At 43.3% G+C, this 20,165-nt stretch overlaps 1 protein-coding gene across 1 annotated transcript in view; it reads right to left on the bottom strand.

Annotated features, from left to right (window-relative positions):
* LOC142596440 (integrin alpha-2-like) overlaps positions 1-20,165 on the bottom strand; it is a 75,525-nt gene that overhangs the window by 11,149 nt on the left and 44,211 nt on the right. The window contains 13 exon segments of the mRNA XM_075725537.1: positions 289-358; positions 1,191-1,293; positions 4,617-4,700; positions 4,791-4,867; positions 7,653-7,745; positions 9,365-9,506; positions 12,351-12,445; positions 14,393-14,617; positions 15,760-15,886; positions 15,888-15,909; positions 17,214-17,260; positions 17,262-17,351; positions 18,805-18,944. Coding sequence (XP_075581652.1) covers positions 289-358; positions 1,191-1,293; positions 4,617-4,700; positions 4,791-4,867; positions 7,653-7,745; positions 9,365-9,506; positions 12,351-12,445; positions 14,393-14,617; positions 15,760-15,886; positions 15,888-15,909; positions 17,214-17,260; positions 17,262-17,351; positions 18,805-18,944 — 1,315 coding nt within the window.

Raw genomic sequence — 20,165 nt, 5'->3', positions numbered from 1 at the left:
GAGGATACACACCACGGGGCACCCTGTGGTTTTACCTGCGTGATCATGGAGAGGACATGAGGAAGTGGGATGGAAAATCCACCTCGACCCTAGAGGCATGGGTGCGTGAGTTGCAAGGAAAAACTATTACAAAAGGCGGTTCTCCCAGGAAACTGTTCTTATCTCAACCCAGGAGTGTTTCTCACTCTTACTCTTCCGATTCTCTCCCCCATCCCACCGGGGCAGGGGGAGTGAGCGAGCGGCTGCATGGTGCTTAGTTGCTGGCTGGGGCTAAACCACGACAGTTATCTTTGTTGGTCAGTTCTGGGAGATGGATTTTTAGAGATGCCATCTTTACTGGAATACTTCCTGTTGTTACCTGCAAAGCAAATAACACAATTAATTCAGGTAGCTATACTTACATATGCATAAATTTTTTGGTATAGCAAGAAAATCAGAAATCGTGGATCATTATCAAAGAACTGGAGTCCTTTTGCTCCTTTTGCTTCAGTGTTTTTTGTATTAATACACTTACTAGGGTAATAATTACATTATGCCAATAGTAAAGCGGAAAGTATACTGTATAGCTTCAGGTCCCTGTCTGTTTCCTTAGCAAAGCTCTTATTAACTGCATGAAATATGTTTTGAAAAGCAAATATTCTGCCACAGCCAATAGGCCTGTTATTTAGTGTGTTAGAGTATCAGTTACAGAAATGTAAATGGAACATAATTTATGTTTCTTCCACATTGCATATTTGGATCTAAATTATTCTGAGTTATGTAATAAATGATGCGATCTGGCTAGTTCTTGCATCTGTTTTTGGAACTTAACTCTTGCCAATCTTCAAGTTTCAAAGTCCAAGCCTGCAAAGACTTGTTTTCCTTTATCAAGTCAGCAGAAGACAAATATGCTCTGTGAAATAACAGTCTAAGTTGGCCTAAAGTTAAGCATTAACCATCTTCTAAATACATAAACAATGCAGGACTAATCCCTCCCTCATTCTACTTGTGCAGTAAGTGCAAGTTTCATCCTTAACCTGATAAAGACTGTAAGCATTTATCTCCCAGCTATTTGCAGTTTTTTACTTACTTGACTGATTCAAAAGCATCAAAATCAGACAGTAAAATCAGGAATGTTTTTTCAGCTATGTTTTGGGACCAGACTACAGGAGGAGGTAAGGCAGCTTCTCGAACCAGAACCATTTACTAACCTTAACTGAGAAGCTGAACATGGGGCCAATATCTTCAAAATTATTCACAGTGGAAGGAATGTTATGACCAGAGTATACTTCATAGAAGTTGATGTTGGCAAGCCTAGTTAACCATAAACCAATACCTTTCAATTTGGCAGCTGCTTTGAAAACATATGTAGTTACATATGTGCTTTGGTTTGTTGTAAGTTCGCGAAACAGGTCAGAAGTACAGTCAGAGATAAAATAAGTCACTGGTACTGCTGTTTGAATTTTACAAAGTTGGTTAAGAAAATACATGGTGTACTGAAGCCCGAAGCTGGAGCAAGCATGTGAAGGTAAGACAGGAGGGCTGCATGAAATGCAGGCTCCGCTCAGCCTCCTGCACCCCGTGGTGTTTCAGCACCATAGTCTAAGCTCCTCTCCCAGGCACAGACTGTGACTTTCAGCCTTGCAGTGGTTTCTGTCCTCAGAAAAGGCCCCCTGACAGTCCCCCGTGGTACATCTATAACAGCAAATACCAACAGACCCCAAGGGAGATCCTGGGCTCTAATGCCATAGACCACAGGCAGGCTTGTTTCCACACCACCTGGGTGTGGAAACACACACAGCACCCTGCTTGTGTGCATGGTACATATCCCATAGCCCTCTGTTTCCTCTGGGCCACTTTCTTTATTGTGTATGGGGTTTTTTCATTAAAAATTTCCAAAGTAACATGAGGGTGGTTACAGCCCACCATAGCATGAAACTACAGGTGTGTGATGGTATGAGAGTCTGTGGATGCTCAAGGGGTTCAGGCAGCTGGGACCATGCTCAAAGACAACAAAAGCATCCCTGTGTGGTGTATCACATCCATGTGCTACTGTGAGCAGCTCCTCCTCTGAAGCATCTCAGAACTGTTTCTAGTCTTCATCCTCGAGGAAGCTAATTTGAGCAGTCAAAAAACAAGCTGGGGAGTGAGTTAACAAAGAGCAGGGGCTATCATGATTGCCTACATTAGCTCTTCCTGTAACACAAGGTACAAATCCCTCCTCTTTAGCAGTGCTGCTCTCCCCGTTTAATCTGGGTAACATCTTTGCACACAATCCCAAATTAACACATGTGCAGTCTCACAGAAGTGCTTCCTGATCAGTTGTACTCCTCCATCTCGTGGATCCTTTTCAGTCCTCCATGCTTCCTCCCGTGGGCCCTTTCCTTGAAGGGCCTCCTTTCAAGGACTCCTAGGAAAACCTGCGTGAAGCATTTCCTGCTTCTTTATTGCTCAAATCTCCAGTCCTTCCAGGATGCACAGTATCAGCTTTCTTGTCCTTGCAGGAGTCACTAGTAAGATTCCCACCTCTTCTCCTGGAAACTCAGATTAGGAGATTTTCCCTAGAAAAGCCTCACTTCAGCAAGACAACACTTTTTTTTTCTCAACCCTTGTATTTTAAGAGGTTGCTTCTTGGCTAAATTACCTGCCTCAAGAAACAACTATCTCCAGATAGATATTTCCTAAGTGGAAGAGAGTGTAAAAATGAGCTAACTCCAAGGGAAGCATTTAAAATTGTACCTTAGCGTAATGTGTACTTCCTTTAGTTCTTTTAAATTGATTCATCTTCAAGAATAACTAATCCTTTTCTGGCTGTAGGGATTCCTTCATGCCTTGACTTGCATATGAAATTACATTTTCTCATATTCAGGAGATGCACCTGAATTCAAAACCCTGTTTTTCCTCGAGTAACTCTGTTATAGACTCTGTACCTGGCCTTTTCTGAAGCACTGAGTTTCTGTTCATATTTCTCAGCTAATTAAATTTGCTGATTCAAGTTTGCACCATCTCAGTTTCCTAGGAGGCTGCTTAAGTTGCTGTGCTAGCCACCTAGTCAGATGCTCCTGTAATCTCTGTGCAGCTGCTAGCTTTAGTAACAAACACTCTGCTTCTCCTGAAGTCTCATGCAACTTTCTCAGAGAGTTGAAACAACTCACTTCGCTGACTCAAGTGCTTTTCAGCAATTAAAATAATCTGAAAAATTCTGCACAACTCCAGAATTGATACACCCAGCTGCAGTGAATCCAGGGCCTCCGAATATTTCAAAACTGCTGTTGCCAAGCAGGTTATTAAGCTCAGCTTCTGTACTGTGTTCCCTATTCCAGCTTAAGTCATTGCATGCAAAAGTTCTTGTAGTTACGGTGGTCTTTGAATATTCATTTCCTGAATTCATCGTTGCTGTGCATTTTTAAGCAGCTTCCTCTTTTTCACATTTCTGTCATTCTTTGAATAATTACTATTTATTTTCTACCAGTTTATGTTTACAAATTTTGGAATGCTTCAGGATGCAAAAGCATTTTTTCCACCAAGAACTGGTGACCAAGTGCATCAAATCATAGAATAGAATAACTACATATAGTTTATCCTACAAATTCAGTAATTGGGAAAGATAAACAAATCTTTTCTTTGATGAAAAGTAAAATATCCTATCTTGATCCAAGAGTCAGACCAGCGTATTTTTGTTTCAGTTCTAATTTAAGTTAAACTGTAACTGAAGTTATTCTTGTTTGGAACATTAACAGACTAATTACTGTTTCAGTGCATCCCAGATCACTGGGAGTTTCCAGGGCTGAAGATAAGAGGTTTCAATGGCATGAAATAAAGATCAGTCTTAAAGGGATTTTTATCTGTCTTTCTCCCCCTGGCCACCCATCTGGCTCTGCTTACAAACTGCCCTTCCCAGGGTAAAGGATCCCTCTTGCAACAGCCTCTAACTGCCTTCCACAGGGAGGGGAAAGGGCTGACACCAGGAGGGAAGGGGTAGGTGTGAGCCAGAGTCTCTGGGTGTGTGGGAAAGTGGGGTGTGCTGCTCCCACTGCCACCACAGCTGCAGCAAGGGGGGATCTGCCATGTGCCACCTCAGGTTTTAGTTCAAATCATTATCTCAAACTGCTAACAAGCATTTATATTTTTTGTTCAGCTTCAGCAGATATGTTAATAAAAATGTATTTATTTTTTAATTTTTTAATTTCTTTTCTGAGAGTTTGAACTGGGGCATTTTGGTTACTTTTTGTTGTTGCTCTTTAGTTCAGTTTTGATCAGTAACTCCAGATTTGATCCAACATCACATTTGAGCCCAGAGGTCCACTCTTATTATATAGTATATACTAATTATATTATCAAAACCACAAGCACTGTTTGTTTTTTATACTGTTTCCATTCACATGAGCATCTGATCCCCTGTAACAGTTGTGAAGAGGTAAACATGGATCCACAATTTCTTACTACACATTCCATAATTTTTTGTGTGTAAGATTATTGGAAGAACATAAGGTTCTGCTGTTGTTGATGAAGTGGGAATTTTTTATGACTTCCAAAATGAAAATAAAGTTTTACTATCTTTTCAGTGGCTTTTCAAGACTTACTATATTCAAATGCCTTTGAAAAATGAGAGCAACTCTTTACATTATTCAGCATACGTTATGAAGTGAATTTCTGCATCATACCACAAAAGAGTTGATAAGCTGACCCGGTTGTCCAGTTCTTGTTCTTCCTTACTTTCACTGTTCATCAAAACACATTTAAGTCGGATGTTATATTATTTTATACAAATAAGGTATTAATACCTAACTTGCTTTCATATGATTATATACTTCAATGCACAGAAACTTAGAACTGACATATTGTGAAGATTTTTCAGGTTAAAATCAAAACTAATATCAAAAGATACCTATGGAAGAGACAAGGAACACACAATAAATGAGTTGATGGCACAACATTCAAAGCACTTCACAATAACAACATAATTATTCATATGTGCAAACATCTAGAACTGTCCTCTGTATCTGAATTCACCTATTTCTGTGTAGTATTTCAGTAATTTCTAATACTAGAGAATTGCTTTGTTCTCTCTTTCACCTACAAATTGACATTGTTACATAAACATTAGCTATTTGCATTTTTAAATGGTGTATAACTAGCTACAAGCTGCAATAAAAGCTGTTCAGGTTTGATTCAATCTGCTTTTAAACAATAGCACTGACACAAGCTTTGTATTCACTCTTTTCTTCTATTCACTCCAACAGGTCCACCTTGACCAATGCCATTAAAAATTCAGAACAAACTTAACTTTTTATATCTAATTAGGTTTTTTGGTTTTGCTTCCCCCCCGTGCCCACCGAACATCATAGAATCATAGAATCATTTAGGTTGGAAAAGACCAAGTCCACCACTAAACCAATTAAGGGTAGAGTAATAATTTCATGTTTCCTGGCTTGGTGGCTGGATTATTTTTTAATGAAAGTAAAAACTAGGAATCATTAAGGTTGGAAAGGACCTCTAAGATCATCAGTCCAACCATCAACCCAACACCACCATGCCTACTAAACCATGTCACAAAGTGCCACATCTACCCATTTTTTGAACACTTCCAGGGATGGTGACTCCACCACCTCTCTGGGCAGCCTGTTCCAATGCTTGACTACTCTTTCCGTGAAGAAATTTCTCCTAATATCCAATCTAAACCTGCCCTAACGCAGCTTGAGGCCATTTCCTCTCGTCCTATCGCTAACTACATGGGAGAAGAGACCAACACCCACCTCACTACAACCTCCTTTCACGTAGTTGTAGAGAGTGATAAGGTCTCCCCTCAGCCTCCTCCAGTCTAAACAACCCCAGTTCCCTCAGCTGCTCCTCATCAGACTTGTGCTCTAGACCCTTCACCAGCTTTGTTGCCCTTCTCTGGACACACTCCAGCACCTCAATGTCTTTCTTGTAGTGAGGGGCCCAAAACTGGACACAGTATTCCAGGTGCGGCTTCACCAGTGCCGAGTACAGGGGGACAATCACCTCCCTGCTCCTGCTGGCCACACTATTCCTGATACAAGCCAGGATGCTGTTGGCCTTCTTGGCCACCTGGGCACACTGCTGGCTCATGTTCAGCTGGCTGTCTACCAACACCCCCAGGTCCTTTTCAGCCAGGCAGCTTTCCAGCCACTCTTCCCCAAGCCTGTAGCGTTGCATGGGGTTGTTGTGCCCGAAGTGCAGGACCCGGCACTTGGCCTTGTTGAACCTCATACAGTTGGCCTCGGCCCATTGGTTCAGCCTGTCCAGGTCCCACTGCAGGGCCTTCCTACCCTCGAGCAGATCAACACTCCCACCCAGTTTGGTGTCATCTGCAAACTTACTGAGGGCACACTCAATTCTCTCATCCAGACCATTCATAAAGATATTAAACAAGGCTGGCCCCAAAACTGAGCCCTGGGGAACACCGCTTATGACCGGTCGCCAACTGGATTTAACTCCATTCACCATTACTCTCTGGGCTCGGCCACCAAGCCAGTTTTTTACCCAGTGAAGACTACGCCCGTCCAAGCCATGAGCCACCAGCTTCCCAAGGAGAATGCTACGGGAGATGGTGTCAAAGGCTTTGCTAAAGTCCAGGTAAATGACATGCACAGCTTTTCCCTCATCCACTAGGCAGGCCACCAGATCATAGAAGGAGATCAGGTTAGTCAAGCAGGACCTGCCTTTCATAAACCCATGCTGGCTGGGCCTGATCCCCTGGTTGACCTGCACATGCCTGTTGAGTGCACTCAAGATGAACTGCTCCATAATCTTTCCAGGCACCGAGGTCAGGCTGACAGGCCTGCAGTTCCCCGGGTCCTCTTTCTGGCCCTTCTTGTAGATGGCTGTAACACTGGCAAGCCTCCAGTCATCAGGGACCTCCCCTGTTAACCAGGACTGCTGATAGATGATGGAGAGTGGCTTGGCGAGCTCCTCTGCCAGCTCCCTCAGTACTCTCAGGTGGATCCCATCTGGCCCCATAGACTTGTGAGCATCCAGGTGGCGTAGCAGGTCATTAACTGCTTCCTCCTGGATTATGGGGACTTCATTCTGCTCTCATGTTTCTATTCTCTCTGGCAAGTTTCTTATTGCTCCAGTTGACTGTGTTAGAGGCTGGAAGCCTATTTGTGTTCTGCCCCAGAGGCATAATGGATTAATTTCCATAAAACCATGGATATCCCAGGTTTTATGGTATATATGAGAAAAAGGATATACTATCTATCCTAGGGCTGTGTGGGCCACCCCTCTCCTCTCAAAGCAATGCTGCTTTTTGGAGAGATGAGATTCACAGAGCAGGAGAGGGAGCTACCCCTGGTTCATGCAGCAGGAGGGGTTTGACAAGAATTGTGCTCAGTTTCTGGGAGGCTACACATGATGCTCTCTGCTTCTGCCCCCAGCCCTCACCCTCCAAGAGTTACAAAGCTACAGTAGCATTTGAAAATCATGGCTAGGGACAAATGTGCTTCAAGAGCCTTTTTTCCTTTAATATGGTAGAGGGTCGCAAAAGTTTAGCCCTTAGTTTGCTTCTTTTAATGCCTCTGAAACCCAAAGGGAAGTTAATTGTTGCCAAATCTAAGAAATCCTCACCAGTAGTAAATGCAGATTTAGGGGAAAACAACAAAAAAAGCTTTTGGGTACCATTCAAGGTTACTTAAACATGCTAGCTGTACCTGTTGTCCTGTTCTGAAAACAGGACAGCTTATCTGGCAAATGACTGTACTTTGTGCTGTTCCTGTCTGACACGAGACTTCAGTCCCATTGCTCTGCAGAGGAAACAGACAGAAAAGTCATCTTAATATCAGGTTTTGATAAAACAGAGGAAATTCCCAGTCTGTATATTCAACAGGACTTGTATTACACTAAGGAGCAGTACAAATGGGTGTTATGGCAGTAATTCCTAGAGATGCAGATGGGTGGTGAAGAGAGGTAGGGCTAGAAGAGAGGCAGGAGAAAGGTGGGACAAGGACCAGTCCCACACAATTTCTTGTGAGCTGTAATGATCTTGTGAGAACTTTGTGCTGAGCTTGGAAGAAGGAATACATGCTAGAGAGTACAGGTCACCTACAGCATTAACTCCTACAGTGCTTTTTTTCAGCATTTTTACAGAACTGTTGCAGTCGTATTTACACGACCTGAGAGTTAGTTAAGTACTCTCATTGTAGAAGTTAGTGCGTAGAGGAAAACTCTATCGTACGTTTTGTAGGAAAATCTACAATACATAAGGGTTTTTTGACTACTTTGCAGAATATTTAGCATGTCATCATCCTACATCAAAGAAACTCATATACCATAGCCAATTTTATCATCACTTTGAAAAGAATTCATCAAAATGTACTGTCTTTTGTTAAAAGCATCCCTACCAGACATTTACCATTCATGAAATATGCTACAAAAAAACAACACCCATACATTCTCAGCTTGTGCTTTTCTTCCTGCTTTGGAGCAGGCACATTTTTGGTCAAAAGCTTCACTTGCAGGCTAAAATACTTCTAAGCAAATGAGCTTTTAAAGTAAAATAAAATTCTAGCTCCAGTGTGGTCTTTTGGCATGAGTGGAATGAGCAATTTTGCTGTGCAACAGGATGGGGAGGTAGAGGGGCACCCTCAGCGCTCTGTGTGGAGTACTTCCAGTTCATTGTTCAGGAAAATGCTGCTCTTGGGCAGTGATGAATGCTCCTATGCCTCCTCTCCCTTCAGTATAGGTATTGCTCTGGATTTCACCCCTGGGATTATCACGCACCTCTCCAGTAGCAGCCTGACTGCATAGGCCAAACACTGAAGTCTGAATTTCATCCTACATGAATTGTTTGGGAGCAACAGTTGAGATTATAGATTTACTGCACTCCCCAAAATAGTCTTTATAATTCCTTCCTTTTCCCTTTTCTAAGACAAAATTCATTAGAAGAGCTTCTGGTATAGCAATCATTTCAATCTGATTAGCTAGAATACATGGCCTTGGCAGTAAAAGTATTTCTAGATCCAAAGTTTGTGCTTTAAGGCCGCATCGATGCTGCATGCTTGATTTATCAAATACAAATTCCCTGTGGCACAGCAACTGCATTCAGGCATGTTGTTGGGAGTCAAGCACAAGATGTGGGTGCCAAGGTCTAAAGTGAGGAAAAGATGACTGAAATACTGAGGTGATGTCAAACTTGATAGGTTGCCAACTTTTATGCTGAGTTGGCAGTGTCTCTCCTTGACCTAAACAAACTGATATGCCGAAGGGAATAATTCTGGTATCCAGGAAAATAAATTGGGAGAGAGTTTTGCACACACATTCTCCTTTCCTGGGATAGGCACTACTAGAAAGAAAGAAAAAAATTCTCTGAGAAGCTGGAAAATCAGTGGCAATAACAGAAACAGTGAGGATGGGTACTATGTACCGGTAAAGATGATGAAGCAAAAAACAAGTTGTCTGAAAATGTAGCCTGGATTCTGGTGTTATATGCATTTTCCTTTTTAATTCTCAATTTCACATTGAATGTTATTCTTCTGTTTTTGCTGCTGACAACAAACTGCTGTTTGCTGTTGGAAAATAAAGTCCATTGTTGTAAACAGAGGTACTAGAACAGTTGGGATCATGAAAATGTTGCCTCTAGCCAACAACAAATAACAAGAACAGCAAGATATTTCCTATGTTCTATGCTCTTAAATCCTTTGCTTTCTAAACCCTTTGACATGAAAAACTTTCTGATGGTGTTTCTTAAAACCAAATGGAATTAGTGTCGTCTAAAGTGCAAGACCTTGATTATGTACTGTTAGAGTCACTTGGCTGAATTTTCAAGGGCTCCACGCTGGTGGGAAGGTGGGCAGAGAGCAGGCAGCAGACTGGGATGGCAGCTCCAGGAAAAGGCAGCCCTGTCTCTCTGTGTACTGTACATGCATGCGTATATCTGCATATGGACTTGGAATATGTGCTGCCTGAACAGCTGACCTCTGCTTCCCAGTGGCACAGCCTGCTGCAGGATCCTCACTGCTCCCCGAGGGAGGGACCAAGACGGCCGCTGCAGCCATTGTTGCTCTCCCAGCACTCTCCCTTTCCAGTTGGGAGCCAGCCAGGCATGATTCTTCAGAATGCTCATGGTCTCCTCATCCCTAAGGTACCAAAACTTGGGTTTGTCTAAGCTGACAAGAGTCCTACTTCTATATCTGTGTTCCTATTATACCTCTGTTGTGGTTTAGCCCCTGTCGGCAACGAAGCACCACACAGCCGCTCAGGTGAGTACCCTCCCCCCCGGTGAGAATAGGAAAGGCAAAAGTAAGAAAACTCGTGGGTTGAGATAAGAACAGTTTAATAACTGAAATAAAATGATAACAATAATAATAAAAATAGTAATATTAATAAAAATTGTAATGAAAATGAGAACAACGAGAGAGAGAGAGAAACAAAACCCAGGGAGAAAAAAACCCAAGTGATACAACAGCTCACCACCTGCCAAACGACACCCAGCCAGTCCCCAAGCAGCAATCGCTGCCCCCTGGCCAACCCCCCCCAGTTTATATACTGAGCATGATGACATGTGTCATATCCCTTTGGCCAGTTTGGATCAACTATCGTGGCTGTGCCCCCTCCCAGTTTCTTGTGCACCTGGCAGAGCATGGGAAGCTGAAAAGTCCTTGACTAGCATAAGCAGTACTTAGCAACGACTAAAACATCAGTGTGTTATCAACATTCTTCTCATCCTAAATCCAAAACACAGCACTATGCCAGCTACTAGGAAGGAAATTAACTCCATCCCAGCCAAAATCAGGACAGGATCCACCCCTTATTCTATACCATCTACGTCATGCCCGGGTCCTACACTTTCCAAAAAATTCCAGTTAATCACCACCACTTTTCCTGTCTTTTGATATATGCACACAGATATCATTCCCTTCATCTATGGGCCATCCCTCTAAAACGTCCATTGAGTTCATTTAGTCCATGACTTTGGGTTCCAACTGTCATCACAGACTTTCAGAGCAGGAGAGGTGGTGTGCGGTGTTGGATTGTTGCATGCTGAAGCCAGTTCTCGTTCCAACACTGCTGCACTTTGCTCGGTTTCATCAAAGTTAATTCCTCATTAATCTGGGTGATTCTTACTGTAATACCACCGATGTGGCATATAGCAACCATAGTAGTGATGACATATTATATAGTATTATATAGCAATTAACATCATACAATTCAGTTCATTGGCTATTTAGACCCAAAATCAAATCCCCTTGAGGTACACGCTGGACTTCCCCATCCTTTCGCATTACCCACTAAGTGCACCCAGGTCCTTGAGCAAAAGCAGTCCTATTAATGGGTTTCCTGTTGCCCGAGGGGGAAGTAACCCAGATTGTCTTCCCCAGCATATTTTTTATGTGCACTACAGGGACTTTATCTCCTTTCACAGTACGTAAAAGTTTTGATTGGGCAGGGCCAGCTCGATTGGCAGATCCCCTAGTGTTGACTAATCAGGTAGCTTTTGCTAAATGTGTATCCCAATGTTTGAATGTCCCACCACCCATTGCTCTCAGGGTAGTCTTTAACAGTGCACTGTATCATTTGATTTTCCCAGAGGCTGGTGCATGATAGGGGATGTGATACACCCACTCAATGCCGTGCTCTTTGGCCCAGGTATCTATGAGGTTGTTTCGGAAATGAGTCCCGTTGTCTGACTCAATTCTTTCTGGGGTGCCATGTCGCCACAGGACTTGCTTTTCAAGGCCCAGGAGGGTGTTCCGGGCAGTGGCATGGGGCACGGGATATGTTTCCAACCACCCAGTGGTTGCTTCCACCATGGTGAGCACATGGCGCTTGCCTTGGCGGGTCTGTGGGAGCGTGATGTAATCAACCTGCCAGGCCTCCCCATATTTATATTTCAGCCATCGTTCACTGTACCCGAGGGGCTTGAACTGCTTGGCTTGCTTGATTGCAGTACATGTTTCACATTCATGAATAACCTGTGCAATACTGTCCATGGTTAAGTCCACCCCCCATCTATATGTTGCATCTCTTCCTTGATGGCCTGAGGTGTCATGGGCCCACCAAGCTATAAATAATTCACCCTTATGTTGCCAGTCCAGATCCACCTGAGCCACTTCAAACTCAGCAGCCTGATCCACCTGCTGGTTGTTTTGATGTTCTTCAGGGGCCCGACTCCTGCATATGCAAGCATCTATGTGACATACTTTTACAACCAGGTTCTCTACCCGGGCAGCAATATCTTGCCAGAGTGCGGCGGCCCAGATGGGTTTGCCTCTGTGCTGCCAGTTGCTCTGCTTCCATTGCTGCAACCACCCCCACAGGGCATTTGCCACCATCCATGAGTCAGTATAGAGATAAAGGACTGGCCACTTTTCTCGTTCAGCAATATCTAAAGCCAGCTGGATGGCCTTTACTTCTGCATATTGGTTCGATTCACATTCTCCTTCAGCAGTTTCTGCAACTTGCCATGTAGGGCTCCATACAGCAGCTTTCCATCTCTGGTGCTTTCCTACAGTACAAAAAGATCCATCAGTAAACAGAGCATATTGCTTCTCATTTTCTGGCAGTTTATTATACAGTGGAGCCTCCTCAGCACCTGTCACCTCCTCCTCTGGTGATATTGTGAAGTTTTTTCCTTCTGGCCAGTCCATGATCACTTCCAAGATTCCTGGGCGACTGGGGTTTCCTGTTCGAGCCCGTTGTGTGATTAGTGCAACCCACTTACTCCACGTAGCGTCAGTTGCATGATGTGTAGAGGGGACCCTCCCTTTGAACATCCAGCCCAACACCGGCAGTCGGGGTGCCAGCAGGAGCTGTGCTTCAGTACCAACCACTTCCGAAGCAGCTCGAACCCCTTCATATGCTGCCAGTATCTCTTTCTCAGTTGGAGTATAGCGGGCTTCGGATCCTCTGTATCCCCGACTCCAAAACCCTAGGGGTCGACCTCGAGTCTCCCCTGGTGCTTTCTGCCAGAGGCTCCAGGTAGGGCCATTCTCCCCAGCTGCAGTGTAGAGCACATTTTTAATATCCTGCCCTGCAACCCCACAATAGAAGAGTCCTCTGAGAGACCGGGCAAGGTGGACAGCTGTTTAATTTCCTCCGTCTCCAAGGCAGCTATACCAAAAGCCCACCGGTACCCTTTTGGGTCCTTGAAATACCCTCTCCTGAGGTAGTCTATGCCAAGGATGCACGGAGCATCTGGGCCAGTCACAAAACTGGGTGCTTCTGCCACTCATTCCCGGTTAGGCTCACTTCGGCCTCCAGTACAGTTAGCTGTTGGGATCCCCCTGTCACTCCAGAAATACAAATGGGTTCTGCCCCTCTATAGTTTGATGGCATTAGGGTACATTGTGTACCGGTGTCCACTAGGGCCTTCTACTCCTGTGGGTCTGACGTTCCAGGCCATCGAATCCACACAGTCCAGTAAACCCGGTTGTCCCTTTCCTCCACCTGGCTGGAGGCAGGGCCCCTCTAGTCCTCGTCATAGTATTCGTTACTCACTTCTTGTAAATATGAATCAGAAGTCCCTTTACTGAGATCAGGGGTAAGATCAGCCCTTGTACTCTGTCTGGGGAACTGCCCACTGGAAACTGGAGCAGCAGTTTTTGTGGGAGAACCCTCTTTTGTGATTATTTTTCCTTGCAACTCACGTACCCATGCCTCTATGGTCAAGGTAGATTTTCCATCCCACTTCCTCATGTCCTCTGCTATGGTCATGCAGGTAAAACCACAGGGTGGCCCTTGATGTGTACCCTCTATATCCTTTCTCTTGAGCATAAGAACACTGACTCCTAATGGCTGAGATATAGGTCCATATAGGTGGAAAGTAGGACCTATTGTCTCTGAGTTGCTCGACCTCCCGGGACAGTTTCTCTACAGCCAAGAGAAGGGAGGAAGAGATACTTTCTTCGTATTCACGGAGTCAGCTAGCCGCTTCATCCACCGTTGGTGCCTCTTCATCTTTCCAGGCCAGTATTGCCAACGAGTTGGCATACAATGCTGTTGCATTCTGTACCACCTTCCTCCACATGGGTCGTGTGCACCTGACTTCATCGGGATCTTTGGGTAACTGCTCATCATTCAGGTCACTATAAATCACCTCCAGCACGCCTAATTCCCTCAGGTACTGGATACCTCTTTCTGTGGTGGTCCATTTGACCGGGCGATATATAACATCTTCCTCGAAGGGATTTCTTTCCTTTATACCTGACTGTATTTGCCTCCAGAGGCTAAGGGCTTGTGCTCCTTTTCCAATCACTTTGTCAATGCCCCCTTCCCTAGAAAAGGATCCCAGCTGTTTGGCTTCCTTACCCTCTAAATCCAGGCTACTGGCCCCGTTATCCCAGCATTGGAGCAGCCAGGTGATTATGTGCTTGCCTGGATGACGACTGAAATCTTTTTACATATCTTGCAGCTCACTCAAAGTTAAGGTTCCAGTGGTTTCCGTCTCGTTTACAAGTTCTTCCTCCTCCTCTCCTTGTGATAGCCCTGTATTTTCATCATCTCTTTCTAAACGAGCTGACTTTCGCTTCCAAGATTTCTTCTCATGTATAGGGGTGACTGATACCGGCATGGGTTGGTTCCCTGGAGTAGCCGCATTGCCTGTCGCTGGGGTTGGAGTAGCCCCAGTGCCTGTTGCTTTGTCGTCAGATCCAGACACCTTCTCTTTCCCTTGAGTGTACTGAATAGTGTTGAACAGGGCTCTATAAGCATGGGCCAGTCCCCAGCATGTTGCAATGAGTTGTGTCTCTCTGGAGTTGCCAGGGTGACAACATAGTTTTTCCAAATACTTTACTAATTCTTCAGGATTCTGCACTTGTTCAGGGGTGAAGTTACAAAACACTGGAGGTGCCCACTGCCCTAGGTACTTGCCCATGCTATCCCACGCACCCTGCCACTCATAACTCTCCAGCCTTGGGGCAGATCTCTGGATGATATTCTTAAATTGTTTATTAACCTTAGACAAAACTGAAACAAAACCGAAACAGTATTCCCAAGAAATAGCAATAGAAGTATCTTAACCGCCCAAGGATGTTCAAGATACTGAAAAGTTATTGTAATGAAGGAGGAAACATCATAGAAGAAGGTAGCAAAGGTACTGTTCTGTATTTCCTCCACAAAAACCTCTCAGAGGAAGAGGTATAATTGCTAATCCTCTCCATAAGGTGGTACCTGAAGTACAGTAATGGCTTCAGTACAAACCCCAGATACCAAATAGTGCTCAAGGCCAGTGTTTTAATAACAAATCTCCCAGGCAAAACATCACTAATCACTGCAGAGCACAGCAAACTGCAAAAACCAACACCAGTCTTTACCATGTACAGCAAAAAAAGGAGCATGGCGTAGATCAGATGAACTAAGATTGAGAACAGATGAATCAATATTTTGACTGGCAACTGTTAACAGATGTAAATTCCTTAATACACACTTGTTAATCTGTTATTATCTCAAACCCTTTGTGTCCCACATTGGGTGCCAGAAAGGACTGTCGTGGTTTAACCCTAGCCAGCAACTAAGCACCACACAGCCACTCGCTCAACTCCCCCCACGGTGGGATGGGGGAGAGAATCGGAAGGGTAAAAGTGAGAAAACTTGTGGGTTGATATAAAGACAGTTTAATAATTGAAATAAAGTAAAATAGTAGTAGTATTAATAATAATAATATAGAAAGCAAGTGATGCACTCAGTATTTTCCAGTTGTGGGGGATTTGAAAAATGTAAATCATTGATTACACCATGCATGAAATTCATCTTATAGATGTAAAATTCATTGTCTTCCTCTGATTGTTTTTGTCACATAAGGCTGCTTGCAATTGCACTTACCTGTACACTGAAGACATCATGAATACAACTCTCCGCATGACATACCACAAGATCCCTCTGCATGTACCTTTCATTATTTTCTTTGAACAATCCTCTAGAAGTCACTCTAGAGGATTGGAGATCTGCCCAGTGTTGCATTGTACTTTATAGCTACAAGAAGAGTAACAGTACATTTTTTGCTGAGTCTGACTGCCCATGATCTCATTACTGTGCTCAACATTACAGAATGATAAGGCTTTCCAAACCACACTAAATATTTTACTTTTTTTGTAGCTTGCTAAACACAGAGCAGTCTCAAAATGATAAAATTTTCTCATGTTTTCCAAAGCAGTTAAATAGGATTAAATCCTGACGTAAGTTCTCATCCACAGAGAGTATATTAAATGGCAATCAATCCAGTCTCCACTGCAGATGTCTGAGCCTGCAGCTCAGGCAAGAAGCCAGTCAGCAGGGCCAGGATTAAGTTAGATAAAGGGGCCTTGCAACCATATCCCTGAACTCCGAGGACACTATAAAGAACCTGCATTTTCTCTTAAATCACATAATAATGTCTGTCTTCTCTTCTTCACTCCTCTCTCCGGATGTAGTTGCGCAGGTTGTTTTCCCCCTTCTTAAATATGTTATCACAGAGGCGCTACCACCGTCTCTGATTGTCTCGGCCTTGGCCAGCGGTGGGTCTGTCTTGGAGCCGGCTGGCATTGGCTCTATCGGACATATGGGAAGCTTCTAGCAGCTTCTCACAGAAGCCACCCCTGTAGCACCCCGCTACCAAAACCTTGCCACACAAACCCAATACAACACTGTGTAAGTTCACTGTTATTTTATAGCTAACGTGAGTTCCTAAAGGCACAATACATAGCACTGAAGTCATCTAACTGGTGTTATCCATGACATGTACACTTAAATAGCTTCATGACAGGCCAGTGCTGGTCTCAGAAATATTTGGTGCCCTCCTGTCCTCTGAAATGAAGAGCTTTTCCCCACTGACATCTGCACTGAGCCTATAGATGTTTTTTTCTGGAGAAAAGTCTCCAGTCTGCTGTTGAAACCAGCAGCTCACAAAGCCTCTGTCTCGACGAGTAGCATCCTCCAGAGATACCCAGTTACCCTTCCTAAAGTCTCTTGCCATATCTGAGCGATATCAGCTGAAGGAAAACAACAGAACTTGGTGAGCAAAGGTTGAAAAAAATCAGCTTCTCACTAATGACATTTCTGGGATTTGTTGAACAGTGAGGATACAGCTCTCCTTTATATTGTTAATTCCTCACTTTTCAAAGATTATGGAGCCAGTGATGAAAGTAGGTCTTAAAACCACTTTCTCAAGCACTTAAGTTTTATACCGATATTGCCTTTCTTGACATCCAATCCAATATTTCTTTAGAATTTCCAGTACTCATTTGAATAATAGACTTTTGAAGAAACTAATATAAAACAAGCCATTAAAATACTCTTACCCACTTGATTATTTATCTTAGCAGGTCTACATGTAGCCTGAAAACATTTTGACAGTTATTTCTGTGTTCTTGTTCAGCAGACTGATTTTCTCAGGTTTAAATGAGGCAATTATGGACACATTTGCAATGTTTTGTGACCTGAAAAATATTTTTAAAAGGTTACGTGTGATTTTCAAGAGCATTGGGTAACTTAGAAGCTGTTTTCTATTACTATCTGTAAATGTAACATTGATTTTTATTGCTCCCCAATGCAAACATTTTTTATGGCGTTGGTAAAATTATTTTTCTTTGCATGTAACTGAATTTGTTGATACAGTAACTTTCAGTAATGACAATACATAATTTATCATGTCAAATTAATGCTCTAATCCTTCCCTTAAGATAACAGAGAATGAAGCCCTTGTCCTGTTTTCCCAGTAAGTAAGCTGCTTCTGCTCCTTTAGGGAAGTTACTGAGCTCCTCTGGGAAGGTGAAGAAGGGTAATTCTTTTTAATTAATACTCTTATTTTTCAGAAAAACAACTTTCATGTAATTAATCAAGATTTTGAATAACAGTTTTAAAGGAACCCTGCATGTAAAAACAAACACTTTAATAAAAAGTGAAACTCATTAATCAGACCAAATGACGGAGTGAAAGAAAAATGAGCATCTTCATTAATCAAATCTAAATAAATGCTGGTACTCCAAGGAGCATAATTTTCTTTAACGTAACTCCCATCAGCACCAGCAGCAGTTCTATTGTGGGTCAAAGGTCCAAACTGACCATTCACTTTTAATAATCTTGTTTTATTATGAAATAAGTAGCAATTCAGTGATGTTTTTCTTGTTACAGTGAGGAGCCTCAGGTGAGAAGACAGGCGACAGATAGGAAAGCAAGCTGCTTTTTAATTTAGCTCCTCAAGGAAATAGTGGAAAATACATAGTACTAAGGGAGGCACAAGATTTGGGTTCTTGTGAAGCGTTTCTTCTTTGTTTTTTGAAAGCACTCAGATTGCTCTGGCAAAGGCCACATGCCAGAAAAGATGGGTTTCTTGCCAGAAATAGGTGCTAACTCTCTTTCACTGCTCTCTGTCCTTACTCTGCAGGACAAGTCTCTCGCCCAGATCAGCCTACCAGCTAGTAAAGGTCATGCAGGCTATGTGGGAAGTGGTTTCATCTGTCTCAGGCTCAGCTATCAAAAGTATACTGCCACGATTGGAGTACAACCTACTGTTACTCTCAAGCAAGCCTCACTCCCTGCTGCTGCCCCTTCCCTCTGGACCACCTGCACAGTGGTGGTGGGCAGGGGTATCTCCTGGCCCTCCCCATCCCTGCCTGGATCCCTCCCAGCAGCCTCCACCACCACCCCCCCCTGTCCCCCGCACCCTGGCTCTGCCCCCCGGCTGGCTTGGCTTTCGATGGTTTGATGATACATACTTAAAAGAGGTTTAGTCTAATGCTGTTTTTCAGCTAGCTACGATAGCAGCGATGAAGGCTCTGAACACATAGAATGAAAGAGCTTTTTTGTTTGTTTGCTTTGCTCTTTAATAAACTAAATGCTCAACTTGCATCTGAATCATTAAGTGCTTCTTTTCTAAAAGAGTTTACCAACCATAGCAGAACCACATTTCCATCAGCACCAACTCATATGCCAGTAATATCATCATCATCATCTAAGTCTCTATGGCCATCTACTGATTTTCCAAAGAATTGGAGCTGTTGTCCAAAAGCAGAATCTGATCCTAAAATTTTCTGGGAAGGAGAGTTTGATTACTGTTTGCTACAAGGGTGCTTAAGTCTGTAGATAGCAGCCTAAGCAATGGATTTTCACTGATATTCACAATGCATTGTTAAAAAAAATGCTTTTGTGGATGTTTTCTCAGATGCTTTTAAGCACTTTTTCCTCCCCTGTTGGAGCAGACAATGGACTAGATTTTTCTGTCTTGGGAGTAGATCAATTAACTGACTGCTGTATGCCAGCTAGTACTTACTGGAAACTTTTTCCATCTCACATTGAGCAACTCAAAGAATAGGAAGTTTAACAGGACTTCTAACAAATACTTTCTGAAACCAGAAAGTCTGTGTGGAAAGTGACAATAAAATTACCATTATATTAGCATATGGGATACACAAAGACCCTTGAAAGTATTTTCCTTTAATACTACATATTTATAATTTACAGAGCTGGGATTTATCCAGTCTTCATTGTTGTATATCAGCCCTAAAAACCTGAATAATGGGTATCAAAAAATGTATAGGAAATCAGCTGACTTCATATACAGGCACCAAAAATTATAAGAGGCTCAGACAGAGCATCCTCCAAGTCCTTTTCCTCTGTACACTTCAGCTATAAGCACCACAACATCATCCAGAGGATGCTGACAGCTGAAGTAAGGAGAGGCACAAAACCTGAAATAAGCCATGAGAATAACATTACTCCTTTAAGAAGATTAAATAGTAGCCAATAGAATCATAGAATCATAGAATGCTTTGGGTTGGAAGGGACCTTTAGAGATCATCTAGCCCAAGCCCCCTGCAGTGAGCAGGGACAGCTTTAACTAGATCAGGTTGTTCAAAGCCCCATCCAACCTGACCTTGAATGTTGCCAGGGATGGGGCCTCCACTACCTCTCTGGGCAACCTATTCCAGTGCTTCACCACCCTCATTGCAAAAAATTTCTTCCTTATATCCAGTCTAAATCTATCCTTCTCTAGTTTAAATCCATTATTCCTTGTCCTGTCACAACAGGCCTTGCTAAAAAGATTGTCCCCATCCTTCCTATAGGCCCCCTTTAAGTACTGAAAGGCCACAACAAGATCTCCCCACAGCCTTCTCTTCTCCAGGCTGAACAACCCCAACTCTCTCAGCCTGGCCTCATAGGAGAGGTGCTCCAGCCCTCGGATCATTTTGGTGGCCCTCCTCTGGACCTGCTCCAACAGGTCCATGTCCTTCTTGTGCTGAGGGCTCCAGAGC

Source organism: Pelecanus crispus, chromosome W, assembly GCF_030463565.1.
Source record: "Pelecanus crispus isolate bPelCri1 chromosome W, bPelCri1.pri, whole genome shotgun sequence".
In the NCBI taxonomy this organism is placed as follows: Eukaryota; Metazoa; Chordata; class Aves; order Pelecaniformes; family Pelecanidae; genus Pelecanus; species Pelecanus crispus.
The sequence above is the reverse complement of the archived record's forward strand: the minus strand, read 5'-3'. Positions and strand labels throughout refer to the sequence as shown.